This window comes from Lepisma saccharinum, chromosome 25 (genome assembly GCF_977018435.1).
Source record: "Lepisma saccharinum chromosome 25, izLepSacc3.1, whole genome shotgun sequence".
Taxonomy (NCBI): Eukaryota; Metazoa; Arthropoda; class Insecta; order Zygentoma; family Lepismatidae; genus Lepisma; species Lepisma saccharinum.
The window spans coordinates 27,902,852-27,927,248 of record NC_139253.1 but is presented as its reverse complement, the minus strand read 5'-3'; the positions used below and the strand labels follow the sequence as shown (position 1 = coordinate 27,927,248).

At 39.4% G+C, this 24,397-nt stretch overlaps 1 protein-coding gene across 2 annotated transcripts in view; it reads left to right on the top strand.

Moving 5' to 3' along the window:
* klg (klingon) overlaps nucleotides 1-24,397 on the top strand; it is a 473,422-nt gene that overhangs the window by 216,610 nt on the left and 232,415 nt on the right. For both annotated transcript variants that reach the window (XM_083111405.1, XM_083111404.1), the window contains exon 2: nucleotides 7,427-7,564. In XM_083111405.1, the coding sequence (XP_082967531.1) occupies nucleotides 7,427-7,564 (138 nt within the window). The remainder of the gene's footprint in view (nucleotides 1-7,426; nucleotides 7,565-24,397) is intronic.

The window sequence follows — 24,397 nt, the reverse complement described above, 5'->3', positions numbered from 1 at the left end:
ATTGGCATGACAATCTCTGTTACACATTTATAGATAAGCAATAATGAAGACTAAGTATGTGTATAACTGTTTAAATTAAGATGACAAATTAAACTCAGCATATTAGTATGTACTTGAGTCTTTTTGACAGGAATAAAGCTGCCCAAATTGACGGGAGTAAAATCAGAAACGTTTCATAGAATATGCAATTGTTAGAAGTAAAACTACAAACAATTCATAGAATATGCATTTGACAGGATAAAAGTCATGAACCATTCATAGATTATGTACGTGACAGGTGTGAAGCTACAGATATTTCATAGAATATGTTCTTGACTGGAATAAATCCGCAAAGAGTATAGCTGCAGAAGTTTTACAGAATATGTTATTGACTGGAGTCGAGCTGCAAAAGTTTCATAGAATATGTTCTTCACTGGACTAAAGCTGCAAAAGTTTCATGGAATATGTTCTTCACTGGAGTAAAGCTGCAAAAGTTTCATAGAATATGTTCTTCACTGGAGTAAAGCTTCAAAAGTTTCGTAGAATATGTTCTTCACTCGAGTAAAGCTGCAAAAGTTTCTTAGAATATGTTCTTCACTGGAGTAAAGCTTCAAAAGTTTCGTAGAAGTAAAACTACATAATTTGCACAGTTCTCATGTATCAAATTGGTTTCTGTAGGGCAATATTTGCTATCTCTTTTGTAGTAGTAGCAGCACGCAAACATTCTTTCCCATGATTTTATTATATTTCTCTATTTATGTAACACTACATATGATTAGCCCAAAAACACAGATTATTGAGTACATGGAAGTATAATTTCACTTGCAATTAAATCAAATTCCATCATTTATAAATCAGTAGAAATATGGAAACACGTTTTGATCTGTATGGGGTAATATGCTTTCACCAATCAAGTTTCAGATAAAAAAAACTCATCCACTTTTTCTGTTGTAGATTTCATGTCATTAAGGGTAATTGGTAGCAGTTGCTCGGGTTAATTACGAGGTCATTACATTTACTTCAGTTATTTATTACACTAAGGTCAAAGTTCACAAAAATCAGTTATTGGTTTTAGGAGCAGTGGGATGTGCGGTAATTGGAACATCTTCTCTACACTGTGCAGAGTAACTCTGCTGTTTTTTCTTAATCAAGTGACGAAAAACCATTGTAACATTATGCATTTTGAAATGCTAAATCTGTTTTCTCTCACAGCAGTGACATGGAAAGGAATTTTGCAATGGGGATTTAATCATAAATGAGAAGGTTAGTCCTACATATTAGCATGCTGCTCTCCATTCGATGCTCTCTCTTTCTCTCTCTCTCTCTCTCTCTCTCTCTCTCTCTCTCTCTCTCTCTCTCTCTCTGCTTATTCATTTTTATCTATCTTTTTATCTTCTTTTTTCGAAAGAAAGATAGATCACGGAGATGGACGAGAGATTTTTCCAGAAAGTTATTTTTTTGAGTCAAACCCATGGGCAATTATAATCAATCAAATAAATCGAGAACAGTTCGTAATAAACATAATTTGATAATGAAACACATTATCAGAAGTTACATTTGCAAAGCTACAAATGTTTCATAGAATGTACATTTAAGTCTAAAGTGGAACTTGCAAATTACAAAAGTTTTATAGAATATGGTCTTGACTGGAGTATACCTACGCGTACAAATGTTTCATAGAGTATGAAACATTTTGACAGAATTAAAGCTTCAAATGTTTCCTAGATATACACATTTGACTGAAGTAAAACTACAAACGTTCCATGGGATATGACCTTGACAGGAGTAAATCTACAAAAACTTCGTTGACAGAAATAAAGCTACAAATGTTGCATAGAGAAAATGCACTTGACAGGAGAAAAGCTACAAATGTTTCATGGAATATGCACGTGACAGGAGTAAAGCTACAAACGTTTAATGGAATATGCACTTGACAGGAGAAAAGCTACAAATATTTCATGGAATATGCATTTCACAGGAGAAAAGCTACAAATGTTTCATGGAATATGCACTTGACAGGAGAAAAGCTACAAATGTTTCATGGAATATGCACTTGACAGGAGTAAAACTACAAATGTTTCATGGAATATGCACTTGACAGGAGTAAAGCTACAAATGTTTCATAGAAAATGCACTTGACAGGAGAAAAGTTACAAATATTTCATGGAATATGCACGTCACAAGAGTAAAGCTACAAATGTTTCATGGAATATGCACTTGATAGGAGTAAAGCTACAAATGTTTCAGGAATATGCACGTGACAAGGAGTAAAGCTACAAATGTTTCATGGAATATGCACTTGACAAGAGAAAAGCTACAAATATTTCATGGAATATGCATTTCATAGGAGTAAAGCTACAAATGTATCATGGAATATGCACTTGACAGGAGTAAAGCTACAAATGTTTCAGGAATATGCACTTGACAGGAGAAAAGCTACAAATATTTCATGGAATATGCATTTCACAGGAGTAAAGCTACAAATGTTTCATGGAATATGCACTTGACAGGAGAAAAGCTACAAATGTTTCATAGAAAATGCACTTGACAGGAGAACATGGAATATGCACTTGACAGGAGTAAAGCTACAAATGTTTCATGGGATATGCACTTGACAGGAGAAAAGCTTCAAATATTTCATGGAATATGCATTTCACAGGAGTTAAGCTACAAATGTTTCATGGAATATGCACTTGACAGAAGTAAAGCTACAAATGTTTGAGGTATATGCACGTGACAAGGTGTAAAGCTACAAATGTTTCATGGAATATGCACTTGACGGGAGAAAAGCTACAAATATTTCATGGAATATGCATTTCATAGGAGTAAAGCTACAAATGTTTAGTGGAATATGCACTTGACAGGAGTAAAGCTGCAAATGTTTCATAAAATATGCACTTGACAGGAGTAAAGCTACAAATATTTCATAGAATATGCACATGACAGGATTAAAGCCACAAATGTTTCAAAGAAATGCACTTGGCAGGATTAAGGCCACAAATGTTTTATAGAATATGCACTTGACAGGATTAAAGTTACAAATGTTTAAGAGAATATGCACTTACAGTAGTAAAGCTACAAATGCTTCAATATAGTCGTAAGTGCTAGTTTTGAGACGTGCCATAAATTATAAATTTCGAAATTTCGTCGTCCTAAATCTTGGCAGCAACATTAAAGCAAGGTACCACGTTTGAAACCACAGGGTTGAATCTATCACTTAATTTCGCTTCCAGATCACCCAACCGCTGTGCAACGCTTAGCTGAGGAAGCAGAGTATGTCCGATTGCATGATAATTTCGCAGATAAAGTCACCAAGTTGAGGTCTACTCACCCAGATCTACCGAATCAGCTTTTCCCCTCACAGTTCCTGCCAGGAAAAAAAACATGGAAGGAAAGAAGGAAGCCGGCTTGTTCATGGTGAAGCTGTTGATTGATGGATCGTGGGGTGGTGGCTGCATTTCTCCGCCTTTGAATCGAGATAAATCCTGTGGATCGAGCGGTTCTGATACATATCACAAGGCGGTCGGTGATAGAGAACCGTCTGTTCCGTATCAGTAATTTTGACTGAAGGCGAAAGCAATGTTGTGACAGGGTTCCTTTTCTACTCTCCTTCTCGCCCATTCCCTCGAAGGTTTTAAATCGATATGTAGGGTCAAACCGGTTTCCTTCTTGTGGACTGGCCTTCTTCCTTGAGAGTGAAGTAAACGGAAAACAGTTTTCTCTACGGCTGTCTCTACCAGAATCTCCCCTACTTTACTAGTTCATCGTATCAGCTCATTCTTGAATTAAAGTTTAGACAAAAATTGCAGTTCTCACAATGCTGTTCCACAAGATAATTGTTCAAGAAGAACTATAACATTTAAGATTTTGCTAAACCTGAGATTTGACTCGGAAGGTACTTGTTCAAGAAAAATTATTCTCAGTAATAAAGTTCCCGCTGAACCTACGACTTGGCTCAGAAGATAATTTTTTTAGAAAATAATTATCATAATGTAAAAATTCTGCTTAACCTACGATTTGGCTCAGAAGGTAATTGTTCAAGACAAAATAATTGTCATAATGTAAAAATTCTGTTGAACCTACGACTTGGCTCAGAAGGTAATTGTACAAGAAATTATTATTCTAAAAATGTAAAAATTCTGCTGAACCTAAGGCTTGACTCACAAGGTAATTGTCGTAGAAAAAATAATTTTTATAATCTAAAAATTCTGCTGAACCATACGAAGATATTGCTCAGGGAAAAGTAATTCCCAGAGTGTAAGGATTTTCTGGACCTAAGTATTTGATCAGAAGTTTTCATAAAACATTTCTCACGATGTTAAGATTCTACTGGATCTAAGAGTAAGACAGAAGCGATTATTTTCAGAATGTTATGATTTTTCGTAACTTATTCTCAAACATGATTCAGAGGTGAATTTCTTGAGAATTTCTTCACGTGGGAGGATCAGCAGTGATATTTGCTTTCAGCAAATGCTGAAAAGCATACATGAGCCTGCATGAAAACCTTCGTGTGGAGTACTCGAGCACTTGCATGCAGTTTTGTAATCCATAAGAAAGGTCCTCTGGGGGATTAAAAATTCGCATTTAATACGTTGTTGCCAGCTACAACATAAAGTTGCTCTATAGTCTACGTGCAGAGTTTTAAATTAAAGGACCCAGTTGACTTGGTTGTAAAAGAAGTAGTCATTTTAGAACAGTAGCAGTCTAGCATAGCAGCTGGTACTCGTCAAGAAACACTTATTGTGCCAATGATCACTACATCTTCAGCATCTTTGCCAAGAAGCTTCACTGAACTCTAAGATAGATGTCACTACATATCTTTTTCTTAGAAATTCAATCAAAACCGTAAATTAAACATGATACGACTCTTATCCCTTTCTCAACTTTTTCTTCGCTGAAGCTAGTCAAAACTTGTGAGCTCCAGAAAAGTTTGGTTCAGCTAAATGTTACATTTATTTTTCCCTACATGACAAGGCATCAGAAATGTTTCATTTCTTTTAGGAAGTTTATAGTCAGTATGTGTCTGGGCCAACATTTCTTCTTTCTCGTGCGTGTGGTTTCTCTTTCTTTCGCTGGTATGTTTGTGAGTTTATTTGAGTTGGTGTCAAAGCTTGACAGACTGAAGTCATCCGTGATAATATTTGTAGTAGCGTGTCATTACTCTTAATTAACGACTTTGGATGAGGTGATGTTTCATTTCGTTGACTTTTGCTCCTTCTTGCGACCCTTTAGGAAATCTACAAGCATATGTATCATCAGCTTCAATTATTAAAGGGAAAGGAGGTGACGTTTTCACCGATATTAGCTTTATCATGGATCGTCTTGGTCTAGTATTATTTAGATGGTCTGTCTAGGGAAAACCTGGTTCTATTTCCAGGGGTTGTTTTCGACACAGCCAGTCTCACATGAGTGGGTGCCCTACTCTTTAATATATTTGCAACCATCTACAACAAAGCCATTTTGTATCCTCTCAACGAATAGGTGTTCTTAACTGATTTTGGTATTCTTATTTCGGATTTACCACTCATTTTTCTCCATCAGTACCATTTTCTAGATACGTGTGACGGCATATATGGTATAATATGGGTAATTTATACACCACTGAATTCCGCTTTTCTTGTAATCTGGCAACACCGCAAACTGTTTGCGTGTCAAATCATCATATATACCTTCAGTCGTCTCATATGTGTTGGTGTGTGACGTTTATTGTAACGCTGTTTGCTACAATAGTGAATATTAATATACAGGATGGTTCATATTGATGGAACATATTTCAAATGTACATTTCTAGGAATGGAACAAGCACATTTATTAAGCGCTGTGTGTAACACATAACCAAGATACAGGAGTTTACAGCACTGTTCATCGATTAAATATAACATCCCATAGATGGGCACCAACTTGAGGAGAACATCCTTGGGCTATCGAAGTCGTACTGTGGTGCAGCAAATAGGCCAGAATGTCCTCTATCTCCCCCTTCCCCCCAACATGTTTCTCTTTAGTTCAGCAGTTGTGTTGAGTCTTGAGGTGTACACTCCTTATTTTAGGTAACCCTACAGGAAGTAGTCCTATGAGGCTACGTCTGGTGATCTAGTTGGCCAATTGATATTGCTGAATATGGAAATGAGGGGACTAGGAAAATGTCCTAATTGGCACTAATCATGTATGACTAGTGGCATCCTCTTGTTGCGTCACATTTATTTAAGACCGAACCACCTCATTTGGTGAACGATAAACGTTATTAACATGTCACTGTAGCGCTCAGAAGTGACTACAGTTGAGCTATTGTTAGACTTTATTCGACAGGCATTACATTTCTCTGCACTACGAGACATTCAAGGTTGCCCAGGTGAAGGTTTCCTGGCATTATCTGTTTCAAGGATGTTTCTCGTAGACGCACCTTCTGAAAAATTATTGCAAGCTACTTCATATTTGTCTTTTATCTATTTTTTTCTTTCCTTCGTACAATATATTTTTTCACACCTTACGAGCTTTTTATTCCATACTGAACGTTCATGCAGATAATTATTTTCATGTTCAATGTTTAAATAATATCCATATAGATAATGTTAATAACTAATACAAGGTTCATGTCTGTATCGTTTTTTGTACAAAAGTTAAGTCCGCTCAAAGACCCGGTTGCATAACTTTTGGGACACCCTGTATATCTCGGAAATAAAACGTGATACACAAGTTTTGAGACTTTCTCTGAATTGCTCACTCCGAAATTAGTAACGAAAACATTATTTCATCCTGGATACAAAAAGTTTAAATTTGTTCCCTAGCGAATAGTGTATTTATTATCCGTGTCATAAACACTCGACACTCGACATCAACACAATTCAATTTCTTTTGGATAAGTTGATGTGGGGATCACCTGTTTCCCAAATAGAATGGCTATGATGTTTTTCTTAATGGATGAAAGCATGAATAATGTGAGCCCCAGCCCCCCCCCCCCCCTACTTTTCCAGAAGTGGACAGACGAAATTGCGCATATGATAGTGATTATGATTAACGTGGCTGTCAAACTGCACAAACGCACTACACAGAACTTTCCAACGTTGCTAGCAGGTGTCACTGCTGTGAGCTAGAAGAAAAACATATACACATTTCTAAAGCACATACATTCTTCTTAGAATATACTCTGGAAAATATTGGTAATTTAATTAATGTAATGTGATTTGATTAGTAAATTAGTAAAACCATGACCCTTTTTCTGCAATTAGGATTTGAAATTTAGAAAATCAAGGCATACAGATAGAAAATTGTTTTGAAAGAAGGAACGATAGTTTCAAAGCTTGATTTTTATATTTTGAGTCATGATGATTGTACCATTAATGAATAGGCACGTTCTTTTACAATATGATTAATATCTTTAGCAGCAACAAAATCAGTGGTTTAATTATGTGGGATCTATTTTGTAAACAATCAACTTTTCTCTTTTCAGGTGCTCACAGAAGAGCGTCAGTGTCGATGGATATGGACACGGAAGCAACGGCAGCGCCTCAGTTCACATCACACGGTCAGACGTTCCGTGTTGTCATAGGCGACACACTCGTTCTGCCTTGTGAGGTCGACGACATAGGTAAGTTCCCATGTGCGTTTGTTCAGGTGGCATGATATAATGCAGTTACCCATGTTCCTAGAATCAATTTCTAGTTAAATTTTCATACGCGTTTACGGGGCGTTGTTGTTATTGATCAAGCCTCTCTCTCTTCTACTCAGTGTACGAGCGGTGGGTTTTATATGTATATATCGATGAGTGCGTGTTATGTATGCATACGTTCGAGTTTGCTTCTCTTAGCCCCCCCCCCCCCATGTTCTATTCTCTTTTGATGGGCCCTAACCAGGGGCAAATGCACGTAACCTTTATCTCTTTCGATTTTTCAAGACTTCAGCCAAATCTGAACGTCCCCTATGGCTGTTACACTTATCAGTTTGCAGTGCTGATAGCCTTAGCAGATTGCCGCGCGGCAAGACGATAGTGTCGCCCGGATAGAAGTTACCGTGAATATGTAATATTTTACCGTTAAAATCTTACGGTCTGCCGTGGCTTCCTCGATGGCGCAATGATGCCGACTTCCATGGAGGAGTGGTTAGCAGAGCGCGCTACAACGCCAGGGGTTCCGGGTTCGAGTTCCGGGTAAGGCATAGGTATTTGTGTTTGTCCAGATGATAAGAAACTGAAACAATTGAAAAGTGTAAAAGTGAGAAAAAGTGTGAATGGTGGATAGCGTCGTTGCCTTGTAATCAAGAGGACCCGGGCTCGATTCCCGGCGGAGATACATATTGGTTCGGGTCCAACTTTAAGCTGTAGTTCCAGTCCCGATTATCCTTACTGTGCATAAAGTGGACTTAAGAAACACCAAATCAAATTTACGGTGTGCCATTTAATTGTCATTTGAATATTTTAAATTGCATAAAGATAGATAATTATTATGAATTGCAGTTGAGTGCACCACCATATTTTTAAAAACTGAATCATTCCAGTTACATTACGTTTGTTCCTTTATGATTGATTGATTAAATTCGTTTATTTTCGAACCCGGGACCCCGTAGTAGAGCGCTGTCCTAACCACTTCGCCACGGAGGTTGGCGTCATTTCTTTCATGCAACTTTAATACTTCAATAACTGTATGGTGAGACGAAATAGTACAACCGTATGCTCGTTCATTCACAAAACACGTAAGCATAGCACAAGAGCTATGAAGATCTGGCAATGGCTTCAAAAAGACTGCTTATTTATGTGTTGGAAGCTTAACGTTGTGATATGCGCCGCGACGACCAAATCAGAGCTTCAAACCTGCGATCTGACTCATACTAGGCAGTAGTCATCGTTCTATTTCCGGTCTATTCCACACATGTGCAAATCCTTTACACCAGAAGAGATATTAACGATAAGAAAATCACGAAAATCAACCTGGTTTGGTGCCAATATGCACGTGTTCAAACACCTAACTCTTAGTCTGTAAACACCCACCGTACAAGAAGGACATACTTGCGCATTGATTATCGATGCATGGAGCGCCGCATTTTCCACACTCCTAAACTTGTAAACGACGATTTCCATAGCAGGTGCACACGAGGGTTTTCTTCTTACACTCGGATGAACACACAGACTTGACTTCCCAAACAAAAAGCTGTTCCTTTTCTGTCCGCCCCGACAGCAGGTAAACGAAGATGTGCTATCGGCGACATCTCGCGGGGAGATGCGGCGTTGAAAAGTTCTAGAGCGATTTTCTCCCGCGATAAGTCCTTCTTGAGGTAGTGAAAGGTCTACTTAGCTGGGAATCCGGCTTGTTTTTTTTTTAAGACTCCGAAGAGGACAGATAGCGAAGAGAGGAGAAGATTACAGAAATGAAAAATGAAAGAAACTTTCCTTTTTTCAGGATACACACCAAATAATGTGTGATGTTTTTGCTGTTGCTGGAAGCTGTACACACAGAACTGAAAATGTCTCAAGTCTTGGGCTGTGCTAATATCACTTTGAACCGATGCTTGAAAATTGTAACAATACCAATTTGTTCAAAATATTGATTAATATATTTGGGTGAGGATTCCACTTCGATTGTAAGCATCAGTTTACCATAGTTTTACTTACAAATATTGAAAAATTACAGAAGATGAAATGCCTGTCATGCAATCACAAAGTACAGAGTGTTCATAAAGTCCCGGTACCATTACTAGTAACATTTACTACGACATGCTTGAGCAGTACCTTCTTCCTCACTTGGAGGAATTCCATCCAGCCATAATGGGGCACCCCGTCATTGGTCCAAGGATGTTCGAGGTCTTCTGGATAGGCATTTCCCTGGCAGGTGGATAGGCCGTGATGGACCTATTCCCGGGCCACCGAGCTCTCCTGATATCACACTCTTGAATTTCTTCTTCTGGGGGTATGTCAAAGATTGTGTTTACCGCACTCCTGTTCCAGATGTCGCTACTCTTAGAAGAAGAATAACGTAGAGTATCCTGACTGTAACTGATGATATGCTGGGATATGTATGGGCAGAAGTGGATTGCCGCCTTGATATTCTTAGAGCAACTGGAGGGGCGCACATTAAGGTGTCTCGTGGTAATTTTTTTTCCCTTCCAAAACCTGCGAACGATGAAAATGCCGTATTGGTATTAGTAAATAAAATCTAACCATACTTTCCGAAACAGATACATGGGCATCCATATCGGCTCAGCCCAATCATGCTAATGATACACTGAACATAGAAATGTATCTAGCCCTCTCAGAAATTTTTAGAAAATCAATTTTTTCAAATGGCAGCAGTACAGAACTGGAAAACGGAAAGAAAATGGTTAAGTGCAAACTCACTTAAGATGATACCCGACTGCTATTTTTGTCATTCAAGAACTTTCAAAACGAACGTAATTACGAAAAATATCGTACATCCAACCTTCCTGGAACTTATGTAATATCCTCCTTTAACACATCGCGCTACGACGTCAGGGGTCCCGGGTTCGAATCCCGGCCTGGGCATGTATATTTGTGAGTGTCCATTCATCAATTTCATCATACCATCACTCATCCCCATCTTCGCAAATTGTAGCCAAAAGTGGCACAAAAAGCGAAGTAAAATAAAGCAAATCAATCAATAATTCCAGCCCCATCTGAAAGAAAAAAAAATCTTGCGTATAAGCTAATGCGTGTGATGCACGAAAAATGCAATAATTGAGATCAGAAACGATCATTTCAAAGGAAGCAAACTTGCACTTTTGACTGTCAATCGATGCACCAAATGTTCATCAGCCTTGATTTGATGTATTCTGTGTGTGGAAGCTGGGATACTTTAGATTTTGCTTCCAGTCTGACACATTTCCTTTATTACTTCACTATGTTTTCATTGTTGTTAAAAATAGGCGCTCTAGCTGTAATATGACATGTGAATGAACATGAGGTGTAATTCAGAAAGTTATACAGATGAAATTTTCAATTTGGATTTAAAATGTTTTCATTTTAAATGAGAGAATACACCTTGCTATTAATTGCGTTCTACTTTTTTTTCTGTATAAGTTTCTGTATATTTTTTTCATGTTGATAATTCTGAAGTTCGAATTCCGGCCTGAGCATGGGTGTTATTTTACGGTGCCCATTTATCAATATCGTCTTGTCATCACTCATCATTTTCACGGTTAGCCAAAAGTGACAGAAAAGCGAAGAAGAACAAATCAATCGTCTCACACATTTAGATTATTACTATGTTTTCATTTGCTCCAATGTGTTTTGCTGTATCATGTCATTTTAAGGGGTATTATGTGCAATAGAGATGATTGTATGAATGTCGATTTCCGAGCAATGAAATGTGTTCTCTTTTATTTACAATTTTTTTTAATGTAACTTTTTCAAATTTATAATTTAATGTTCTGAATGTTAATTAGAAATACATAAATTTCAACGGCTATGTTGGGATGAAACCATCACCATTTCAAGAAGATAAGATGTTTATAATATAATTTCAATCATATCAAAGCTCGCAGAATTGATTTTCATTTCGTTTGGAAAGGAGTACGCATAACCTTTTCAAAGATGTGTACAGATCTGCGCTCTTTGGCCTCCCAGAGTAAAAATAAACAGAATTCGAAATTCCTTCACCAACGCTTTTGCTTCAACACTCATCAGCGAGGAATGGAGAAAACCTTAGGGGGGAAAAATCCTGTTAAAAAACATCATCGACCAGAGGATCTCCACTTTTTTTTTCTGCATTCATTACAGAACAGCGTGCTACTGAATGTGCTATCGATGTCTTCAGAGCTGAGAAGAAAACTCTCGGAATGCGTCTCGCATCCATGCATTGCCGTTTCCCCTCCACCGGCTCCCAGCTACCGATAATGAAGACTTCCATGCAAAGGTATGGGCTAATGATGCAGCGGGTTGGAGGCGAGCCATGGACAGATCTGAAGCCTTAAAGGGCGAGGAAGAGTTGCGCGAGTAGCGCTCGAGAGCCCAGGATGTACCTAATGGTGCTCTTGAAGACTAACTCCGGATTCAACGAATTTAATGTTGAGATCCCCCCCCTGAACGAATATTGCTACCGATTTGCTTTCAGAGTTCTTCTTTCTCCCCCCTTCGATTTTCCGGGAAGGAGCCTGGAAATTCTGCGACTTGCTGGGAGTATGGATTCGGTAAAGGACTTGGGAGTGTGGAATCTTCTTGCTTTTAGTGGCGGTCGTTTCGTCTAGGCGCTACGGTTCAGCGCCACGTTCGGAGATTGCCGTCTTGCCTCGTGCAAAGTATCCATGAGTACCGGTAAGAGGACTACAGTATCTGATCCAATATGGAATATGTGCAAAATGGAGTGAAATTACTATGCTTTGAGGTAACAAACACAAGCTCGAGCTGAACTGGAATCACTTAAACCCCATCTACTTGGCTGCACTTTTCTACATTGGGTGTAGTGCAGGTGTATCCCGGTGTCAGGCTGGTACAAGGCAATGACGTTTTGACTAGTTAGCACGCACCACGTGACAATACGCCACAAATTACATCGCTTCAGAACGTAGGGCAAACGGTGCAGACACCAAATCAACGAAGTAAACGAGAGTCGGTGTTCCACCGCGACGCGCTAGTGCAGAGAGAGTCAAAAAGTGTATCGAACTAGACGGGGCTATTCACATGACTTCCTGTGCAGCCTATAAGAAGGCTCTTGCTACCAAGATACCAAGGATGTTTTCCTTTCAGAGCAGCCATAGGACTAGTTCGTATGTCTATGTTCGTATCATTATACAGGGTGTTCCAAAAAGTACTTTACAACTTGAATGTCATATAACGAGACTTGTAATTCACTTAGAGAAACAAAGTAAGTTTTATGTGATGGACCAACTCGAAAAGTTTTGTTCTGTTAGGTAATGAATAACTTGAACTTCCTTGTCTTTCCAGGTGGCAGGAGCAACATAATGTGAGAAATTGAGTCTGCATAGGAAAAGGCGCAGTGTGTGCCTTCGTTTATTGAAACCAAGTCAGACACCCAAGTCCAGAGAAATTTCAGAACGCGATACGGGAAACCACCACCCTTTCGGCCATCCATAAGAAAACGGTACAGCAACTTCATGCAGACAGGCAGAGTGGATTTGAAGCACCATGTAGGCAGGCCAAGAACAAGTGAAGAAGAGACGGAAAAAAATCGGCAGGCTTTCCAGCGTTCACCGCAGAAGTCTATCCACACTACCTGTCTGCATAAAGTTGCTGTACCGTTTTCTTATGGATGGCCGAAAGGGTGGTGGTTTCCCGTATCGCGTTCTGAAATTTCTCTGGACTTGGGTGTATGATTTGGTTTCAATAAACGAAGGCACACACTGCGCCTTTTTCTATGCAGACTCAATTTCTCACATTATGTTGCTCCTGTCACCTGGAAAGACAAGGAAGTTATTCATTACCTAACAGAACAAAACTTTTCGAATTGGTCCATCACATAAAACTTACTTTGTTTCTAAGTGAATTACAAGTCTCGTTATATGACATTGAAGTTGTAAAGTACCTTTTGGGACACCCTGTACTTTAATAATAATAATAATAATAATAATAATAATAAATAATAACCCGTGGCGCAACCGCCCGTGAGGACCAGGTCATACGTACCGACAGCCGGCCTCACTCCCATCAGAGGTGAGATATCATCCCAGTGTTGCCAGGTCTACTGATTTCGCAGGAGATTTCCTGATTTTCAGCACGATCTACTGATCTCCTGACAAGTTTCAAGAAAATGTGGAAATCTCCTGATTTTTTGCTTTCTTAAATATTTATAATGAACAATTATTTTAAAAAATCGAAAGTTGATTAAAAATTTACATATTCAGCTGGTGGAATGCAAAGACCCATGAATATTCCGCAGAGAGAGAGAGAGGAAGAGAGGTTGGGCAGGAGGGTCATACCAGGCTTGATGATATTGGGAAAGACGCACGGCTTCTTAAGCCCTTTGTGCACTGGGACTCCAAGAAGACGGTGTCCAAACTTTCCCCTGGTGCGGTTTTTGTCAAAGGGGAGGCAACTGAAAACTGTTTACAACTAAATGCCAATGTTGCCACCCACACATACGAACAAGTATTCAGTTTTATAGTAGTGTTTATTGCAAGCAAATGCTAGATACAGGTTCAGGTTTTTAACTCTGATAAAAAAGGGAGTCCACATTACAAATGCAGCCAAAGTTTATGGTTATAAGAGCTCTTAGTAAACTGTCGATTGATTGATTTGGTTTATTTTTCTGCGCATTTCTTCCACTTTTGGCTAATCGCGAAGACAAGGATGACTGATGATAAGATGAAATTAATGAAGGGACAACCATGCCCAGGCCGAGATTCGATCCCAAGCCGGGATCCCTGATGTCATAGCATTGTGCTAACCACTCAGCCCCGGAGGTCGGGTTAGTAAACTGCTGTTGCAAACTTATGTCACAGTTTTATTTCTTAATCATCTCTTAACTTAGAAATAATAGTTCATGTTTTTAGAGCGTTGTTTTTTTAAGCTATTTCTGAGCGTAACTACCACTACAATTGCTCTTATGTCCCTTTATACACAATCAATACTGTGACGGTAGAAATTCTCTTTCCCGATTTTATACTAGGTAATCCTCGAATGCAAAAAGCTGATTTAATTAAAATTTACATTGTCTGGAGTAACTGGGGAAAAAGTTGAAGAAAAACCTGCGACTTGTCTAATACTGGGACACGGGTTCGAATCCCGGACTGGGCATGGGAGCTCTTTGTGAGTGTCCCTTCATCGATTTCACATCTTTACGATTAGACGAAAGTGGCAGATGCGAAGTAAAATAGAACCAAATCAATCAACAATCTGTCCAATACTGGTTGGTTACCTTCCATGATTGAAATAAAAGTTTTAATTCAAGGATATTTCGGGGGTTCAGGCATGATAGCCCTCCTCCATTACTATTAATGTGACTATGCTTTGAATGTGTTGTTAAAAAAATTACAGCCTGTAACTTTGGCTAGTTTTAAATATAAGCAATCTAAGGTGTTATCAGGTAGAGTATTTGAAAATATGTATCCCAGAATGCGTAGTGGCTGAAGCTCTAAATCTTAGTTAACACAAAAGTCACGAAATGTTTCCATAAAGTTTTAAACGCCAAGTACATAAATCCACGCACAGTCAAAACCATTTATTTTCGAATATTTCTGAGAAATGAACAGAAAATGGAGGTCGGATTTTTTCCAGTAATGTCACAGCTTTTTGCAAAGTGTTGGGGCAATGCCGGCGATTAGGGGGGGGGCAATCCTTGCACCCCACCTCAGTTTTGGCACCCGATCGTCGCCACTGGTTGGGGGAAACTGTACCTTTACCTTAGGTCAATTAAGGGGGTGGGGTTATCATACCCACAGATCGTACCCTTTGAAGTGCAAATTCATAATAAAATTTCTATTGACATAACAGTAATAAATTTATCTTTTGACATCTAAAATTAATAATTAACGTTCAATAATGATAGTGGAAAGCTTTTCCCACTCTACCCCCCCCCCACCCAGAAAGTTGATAATCCGCTATTATTAGTTCTTCTGATTTTTTAAGCAGATCTCCTGATTTTTCAGGGGACGATCTCCCGATTTTTGAAAATCTGACCTGGCAACGCTGTATCATCCAGTCAGTTACGGGGTGACGTGTGGTCAGCACGACAAATCCCCAGTCGTTGTTGTAGGTTTTCTATGACCGCGTTACGCACATTCGTAGCTCCCCAGTTTCCTAACGATGGTGGGTGGCCACCGGTCCCATACTCAGGCCGAAATCTCAGGAGAAAAGTTGTTACGCTTCCCCTCAATAAACTCGAACCACGCGCGTCCCATACCCCGACCCCAAAACATGACGTCTTAGACCTCAGGGCCACAGTGCGGGGTATTCTTATGTTTTAAAAGGTGCATCGTGTAATTGATGTGTGTATGTGATGTATAGTTAAAAATTGAGAAGCCAACATACGTGGTGGAGTGGTCAGAACATCGCGCTAGGGTGCCAGAGAACGCGGGTTCGAATCCCGGCATGGGTAGGTGTTCTTTGTGAGTGTCCCTTCATCACATTATCACTCATCCTTATAGTTGGGATTAGTCAAAAGTGTCAGAAAAGCGACGCTAATTAATATAAATCAAATTAAATAATTGAGAATTGATGCCTATATTAACCTTGTGATATTTAATGGACTAAAAAAGTGTAAAATATGCATTTTAAAAATCCGTTTAATTTATAAATGCTGTATATTACAGGTACAAACTATGAAACATTACATCCCATGCAATGAATATACATTATTCTGAATGCTTATTCGCTACACAGATTTTTTTCTATTAATATTTTTCTGCGTTAAATGAAACACAATACATTACAGATCAAGATCATGATTGCATTTGATAACAACATGATGTCTCAAATTTTCGAGCTTGAAACTCCTTCTGTTTTCAGCTAGAATAGTCTTATATTCAGAAAACACCCGTTCCACTTCGCAAGATACAAGTGGACTGTATTTTAGGGCAACAAAGTCGGACGCATCAAGTTCCAGATCATCCACACGTTGTCCATTTGTATGCAGGATTTTTGCAATGTTTCACATTGTTGCATACCCACTGTCCTTTTTCAATACTGCATTCAATTTCTGTACAGACACAGGGTCTTCAACCTGGGCGAGGGCCTCTTTAACGTCTTCTATAATTTGATGCTTGTTTGAAGTTGCTGAAAGAAGAAAGACAGAGAAAAGATAAAGAAAAGAGAAGAGAAGCGAGGAGAAGAAAAATAAATACAGTATATGCTCGGTGTTGGTTGTGGGTACAAAAATATGCACAACATCAACTTATTTTCGTAGAAATATGCACCTGCATATGAAATATGCATTTTTAGTTAAAAATCCTTAAATATGCATTTCCATATGCAATATGCATAATTATCCTAGCCCTAGTTATGGTCAATATTAACGAATCACGAAGGTATTCATATTAATCCTTTGACTACTTTGAAAATACTAAGTTTTCTTTTATTGGAACAACAAGAATCTCTTGATTAAACTATGCATGCGACCTCTATTATACAGAGTTGTGGCTCTTCTAGCGATATTTATATTCAATGGTTGTTACGGATTGTTACAGACATTGGAAAACCGTAATAGAAGGGAGCGAACCTCGAGCAGGCTTCAAAACATTGAGCGTTTCTATCTTCACCATCCACGTTTGCACAGTGATGCTCATCCGCATTCTCTTCCGTCCAGATCTGCCGTTTTTAATATACGCTTAATCGACTTAAATCTAGCAGACAGGCACTATCGTTACGGGACAAACATGTGTCACCCATTTTTGCAGCAACCCAAGGATTATAATGTGACTGAGTGGATTTCCAGGGATTTGTCTTGACGTTATTTTCCTCCCATCATGCACCGGATTGTAGAGAGAAGAGGGCGGGGAGGATAGCGCAATGCAAATCGACTTTGGCGACTCTGCGTGTTCATATGCGTATTGCTGCGTGCTCCCGAGAGCATGCGTTCATTGTTGCCATGGCACCGGTGCTGACAATTCAAAGCTTAAATCTAACGGTTTAAACTCGCATCTCGGAGGCTTTAGCAGTTCAACGTGAGAGACAGTGGAAGGGGGATAAAGGCGAATCGCGAGACGATGAGCAAAATAGCTGTGGTCTGTGATATCCAAATTCCTAACAGTCCTAGCTTGTCAGACGTTAACATCCAACATGCGGATGCCCTTGCTATGTAGGATTTCCCCTGTGTTATCGTTCTAACGAGGACAGCATCCCAACCTGATTCGATCCCCATCTAGTGACCTTCAAGTTAGCTCTCGTTTCCTGCAGAATTCGTCTCTCTCGACAGCTTTGGTGAAGCGTCCTGTCTGGTATGTTAGGTATCCGGGTAAATGTGGGAGCACTGTTCCTGGGTTTCATTAATAATACGCACAGTAGAAAGCAGTACGCAAGAATAGATTGAACCTGAGCTTGGTATCAGTGGGATTTTCTCTGGGTGTGCAAGTTGTGTGTGAACGCCCAAAGAAATGTTTAATAAAGAAGAACCTTTTTTATAAATACTGTAACACATTTTCTCAGAGGGTTGACTTTAAACTAACTCAACGTAGCGAATGAGGATACCAGTTCGTTGGCTTGCGATTCCAACGTCTTCAAGGCTTTATCAGACAATTACCGCGCATGCGCCCCATGTCTCCCACCAACGTGATAAGCGAGTCAAGCCATTGTACTCATGTTCAACGGTCTGTCCCTGATTTTTCACTCCCTCGTTCAGCGTTGTTTCGTTCGCGATTGCTGGACAATAATCCTTGTATTATGATTATTTTGTTAAGCGAAAACGTGGTGCTGGAAAAGGGTTTGCGATACAGTTTTTAAATGAACTCTATGCAATTTCAGACTGGCTTTGCGGATGTGATGTGGTGCATAAATTTTAGTACTGGACATGCTTATTACTCAACTAAGAAAGTGTTTGGAACCATCACAGGTATGCGGATTTGAATCTTCTTAACACTGCAGTGAAAAAATTACAGAGAGTCTGAAGTACACCTTTCTAGTTTCTTTAAATTTAAAAATAATAAATTAAACCCCTTCATCATTTAATCTCATCATTAGCCAAGAGGAGCAGAAATGCGATGCTAAATAACAAATATGCAACTACAGTAAAACAAATTGTACAGTATATTCTCACGATGAGGAGAGCTGAGCATATCTTACCCTTGCTCAATACATACAACATTCTTAACATGTCTAGGCGACGTCTTCTGCATCAATGTTCATTAGTATAAAAGGTATTAAAATTGCAAACACATAGCTATCTCCACGAGAAACTGACATTTAGAAATTCAATACATACATATAATATGAGAGGTCGGCAAATATCAACATTCGCGCCATTCTGCTGTCAGTTAGGAAGGTTCCTTCTCCCTCTGGTCTGCAAAGGTTTGGAATGCTCTTCTCGATTACATTTCATCTGCTACATCACCCAAAAGCTTCAAAGAACAAGTTCTATTACTTTTATTGCAAAAACAACAACTGAGCATTAGCTCGTACTATTAATCAACAACAAGAACCAAATAAAACCCTGTATTTTGCGAACACTTATCTGACACAGCAAATATTTCAAATTGTGTGCATGTTATTTTCATCTCGATTTGGAAATTGCGTATGTAAATGTGTGTGTATATATGTATATACGTGTGTGTGTCTGTGTGTGTATAAATGTATCTGTAATTGCACTTTCTTAAAATTTTATTATTTTTTCATTTATGTCAAATTCATTCATGTTATGCATTTGATTTTAGTATTATAAATGTATGTATTGTAACTCTTAACTCATAGTTACCAGCGCTGGAGCCTCCCCAATGGCGCAATGGTAGCGTCCTCGCCTTGTAACCAAGGGGTCCCGGGTTCGATAATCGGTGCAGGCACATAGTGGTCCGGATCCCACTTTAAACTGTAGGTCCAGTCCCGATTAGCCTTTCTGTGCATATAGTGGACTTAAAACAACAATTCAATCAATCAATCAATTACCAGCGCTGCGGCGCCAAGGGTCCCGGGTTCGAATCCCGCTCGGGCTTGGTTGTTTGTGAATGTCCATTCATCAATTTCATCATTTCATCACTCATCCCCATCTTCGCAAATTAGCCAAGAGGCACAAAACGCGAAGTAAAAAAAATAAACTAAATCAATCTAACTAAATCTTAATTACCAGAATTAGGTGGCAGAGCAGCCCAAGCCTGAACCTCGCTCTGCAGTAAATAAAAATACTATTATATTCTATTCTATGCTAATAAGACAATTTATCAAGTGATTTTTTTTGTTTCAAATCACATGCAAATTATAATCCCCACCTTCGGGGGTTATATATATAAAGGGGGAGTGAAACATCTGGCAACATTGTACATGTGTGCAACTTGATCCTCGTGCCTTGATATGAGCAGAAACCTAATTCCATTGACTCTGCAGAAAATATCGGTCGATTGTATCAATCTCCCTGAGAGCTTTCGAGATTCTTGCATTATTTTCCCTCTCGCATTTCAGAGCAGACAAATAACAGATATTAGAATAAGTCATTTCTTTTCTTTTTCCTTTGTACAGTTCATGTACTGCACCTGTTCCAAGCAGCTTGAAGTTTTGGTATCGATTTTTAAAGAGCGCAACCATTTATCATGTGAAATAACGGGAGTGGCGCAGCAGAAAGGGGGGCAGTAGGAGCGGAAGGCAAAGTACGGAACGAGAGAAAAAAAAAAAGCCCGCAAATGTACGAAGCGATACCCTTCTTAAGAAACCTGGTTCCCCACTCTTGCGTCATGAAAAATTAAGAAGCCGGAAAAAAAAATACATTCTTCCAGGCAACTGAAAGGTGAATCAGGTAGGTCTCTGAACATGCAGCATCTTAAATTTGGTTCTCTCAGATTTTATATCTGGCGCTGGGTTTTTTTTTTCTCTCCTAGTCCGCAAAAGCGGATTCTACATAATGGGTAGTTTCGAAGCTTAAAAATTACATGGAGGATCTGGTTTATGGCGATAGCCTCCACGGAGATAAAATTCGTTTCTGTTTATCAGAGAAGAGCACGAAGGTAACTCAAGATGAGAGAAGATGCTTACTTGATGCTGCAATTAAATAAATCTTAGATAAAGTACCTTTTACTCTAGCTGCTCTTCAGTAGTAATTGCAACAGATCCAAATATCTTCTCTTGGGTACTCTTGTACAGTCACGAACACTGTTGGGTTGTAACAATCCCATTGAAAGCTAATGGTATCGTTACAACCCAGAAATGTACCACTACGCTATCAGGGAGGACATTTGTCTCTCTTTATGTTCGAATACATCCAAAATTTTGCTATTGATACTATTTGAGAGGCGAATCCGAGATGACGGTTGAAAGAACGGCTGTTATAGGTCTGTTTAGGAAAAACAACAGATTGAAGCTCTATGAGACATGTTTGATATTGTCTGATGAGGACGCTACAAACTGATTCGTGTAATTTGATGTTGGGTTTACTCTTGTCAGATTGTCTTGCGCAGGCTTCACCTGATTGCTTTGCCAGACAGAACAACAACCCGTGAGGGCTGACCAGAACTGTCTGCTCAGAAGATGGTGCGTGCAATAGATTTTTCTCCTGTCAGATTGTTGTACTGCGCAGCCGCAACTATATTGTACAGGGTGGGAAATAACCTTTTGCTAGGGGTCTACAGTAAAAAGTAACAACAATTAAGAAATTATGGTAATACCAAATGTTTACTACGACAATTGTGGTTACAAAAACAAAATTAAAAGTTAGTATGTCCGCCGTTTGCTTCTCTCACAGCACGAAGACGATCAGGGTAGGAGCTCAGAAGATTCGCAAACAGTCCGTATTCCATTCCATGTCACGGAGGACTTGTTCCAGATGTGCAAGGAGTGTTGGCCGGGAATGGCGGTCCGGTCCGCGTTCCACTATCATCAAGGACTCAGCTGCGTCCTTCAGAATAGCCCCAAAATGCTCCGCTGCATTCAGGTCCGGTGATGCACCCGGCCATTCAGAACTGCTGAAGAAGTCAATGCCACTTCGCCGAAGAAGGTCTTGGTTTTAGCATTTGCCTTGAAGCAAGGTGCTTTGTCGGGAACTAACTTTTAATTTTGTTTTTGTAACCACAATTGTCGTAGTAAACATTTGGTATTACCATAATTTCTTAATTGTTGTTACTTTTTCCTGCAGACCCCTAGCAAAAGGTTATTTCCCACCCTGTATTGCAAGACAGAAGAACTCGCGAGGAATGGCCAGAACGTTCGGCGCAGAAAGCCGCGCTGCAAGATGATGCTTGTACAATAACTCCCATCAGATTGTACTGCGCAGGCGCTACTAGATCGTTTTGCCAGACAGAAGAACCTGTGGCAGAACTGTCAGTTCAAAAAGCCACACGGCAAAACGATCATCTTGCGCAACATCAATCTGATACGTATATGATTTCTGCGCTGCAACCTGCAACAGCCATCACTCACAATTCATTACTGGCGCTGATGTGTGGGTCGAATATAAAGACCTGGTAGCGTTGAGAAAATATCGCCAACGTCAATTTGTCAGCCGAGGGTTGGGCATTAATAGGAAACCCTTCACGTTGCGTCCCCCTGGGAAAAATTGTGAAATGAGCCGCATTGTGTCCTTAAAGTGTAAACATTCTCCTTCGGAAGAAGACGTAAACATACATTGTCGATGACCCGGAGGAAGAGGCCGAACACCTGGAAGTCCTTTGAGAAATCCGAGGATTGGAAAACGATGTCGCATGCGTAACGAGCTTCGGGGGCCAAAGAAAGCGAAAGAACCGGGGGGAAGGGGGTGGAGAAATGTTACACAACGGTTTGATTCGAGAGTCTCCAGGACGAGTTCGCTCTTGAGGAGAATAGAACGGAGAGAAGTTGCTTCCTCGTCTCTCTCTTCAGCCGCAACAATATCGATTCTTACAAACACTGTGAAGCAGGCTTCTGATGCCTGGCTGCTACTACAACTACAGGTTCTCTTTGATTCAGTGTTGCCAGTGTGTATCAAAATTTTCTCTTGCTTAACATATTTAACTGTTACATGTACTACGTAGAATTTTCAGCTAGAAATGGTCCTGGTCGAGCCTGCAATTTTGGATGAAAATTCTACATTTAGTGGCGGTTATAGTATGTTGACCACATACAATGAAGCCAGAGGCCATGGCTATATTCTAATTTTTTCCTATTCTACCATCCATCAATACTAACCAGATGTATCTTTGATTTGCTTCACTCCAACGTTCTTAATTCCTACAAATTATTTCATTTTTCTCCACGAATTATCATTCATTTTGATATGTGCAGGCCTATCTGAATTATTAGCATAAAACATTTACAGTCCTGGGCTGAATTCTTGCAGGCTAGAGAAACTCCGTGTGGCTTGTGTTGTGTACTATCCATACTGTTTGTGCTTGTCCATTCATCAATTTCTATTATATTGCCTATAATCCTCATCGTCACGATTATCTAAAAGTGGAAGAGGGGTGAAGTAAAATAACGCAGCTGAAACAATCAAAAGTCAACGTCACTTCTAAGTATTACGCGCCGATAATTCCAATATTGCAGTCGAGCGAGGCTCTGGTGTCTTAAACTACAGGCAGAATGCTGTGTGGGGCTGTGTTTTAACCTTATACGTGTTGATTGACCCTTTACAGCATCAGCTTTTAACCTAGATAAGGTAGTCCTCAGAGACAAATGCCGATTATAGCTATGGTAAGTGCTTTTCCCCATATTACGTGACGGGTGCATATAACAATTCCCATTTAATATGAAAATTAATATTATTTGATACTTTTGTTTATTAATAAAATCATTGATTGATTTGCTTTATTATACTTTGCTTTTGTGCCACTTTTGGCTAATTGCGAAAATGGAGATGAGTGACGATATGATGAAATTGATGCATGGACACTCACAAACATCCGTGCCCAGGCCGGGATTCGAACCCGGCACCCCTGGCGTCGTAGCGCGATGTGCTAACCACTCCGCCATGGGAGCCGGCAATAAAATTATTATTTGAATGTTTAACATTTCTATTTTATGTTTATCGTGGGACGTAAAGCCCATGACGCTGCATCTAATTGATCGTCTGTTGCAGACGGTTTGATAATTATAATGTGCTCATTGCTGCTTCTGTATGATAACATGCATTCTATAGTCCGTCTGAGTCAGTCGCGCCCATCTACGCAAGTGCGCATTCGCCAACTGGACGAGTTCAGTGGAAAAATAGGGGAAGCAAATGAAGTGTTGAACTGAAATCAACAGCGTGGTTTCTTGCGCGTTTACGTCGAAGAGTACATTACCGTAGTCACTTCTTTTTATCATAGCATTCAAAGCCACATTGTTAGTTGTCAAAATTATTTGCAGTTACCATGTGTACCTCTGATGCAGGTGTGCCCCTTGAATCATATCTCGTGAAGGATTTGTGCTTACTCCACCTGCAAAATTGCAATTTCGTTGCGCTCTGTTGTGTTGCACATGTATGTGAAATGCAATGCTTTTTAAATTTTCATATGTTATTTACAGAAATGGTCAAAATTAAATTGATAGCAATTTGATTTTCCCACAAATTAAAATGTCGTCCATATTTTGAGCCAAAAATTAAATTGTGTCAAATGTCAATAACAGAATTTTATCAACTAACCTCCTTAATCTTTTGAAGTGATCTAAGAATCTTAAAGTTTGTTATGTAGTTTCGTAAGTAGTACTATGGAGGATGGCGCAAAAGTCATTTTACACTCGATGGAAGTTTAGTAATGCCATAAAAGCAACACTTATAATTGGCGTAAGTATTTTAGTAGTGGCATTGGTTGGTATCACTGATAATGCAAGTTTTGCAGGTTGTACTGATTGGTAAGGAAACGAATGACTGCCGTAATTCAGTTTAGTTCCGGTGTCACGTGTGCACTACATTCAGGAAGGAAGAAATAATTTTTG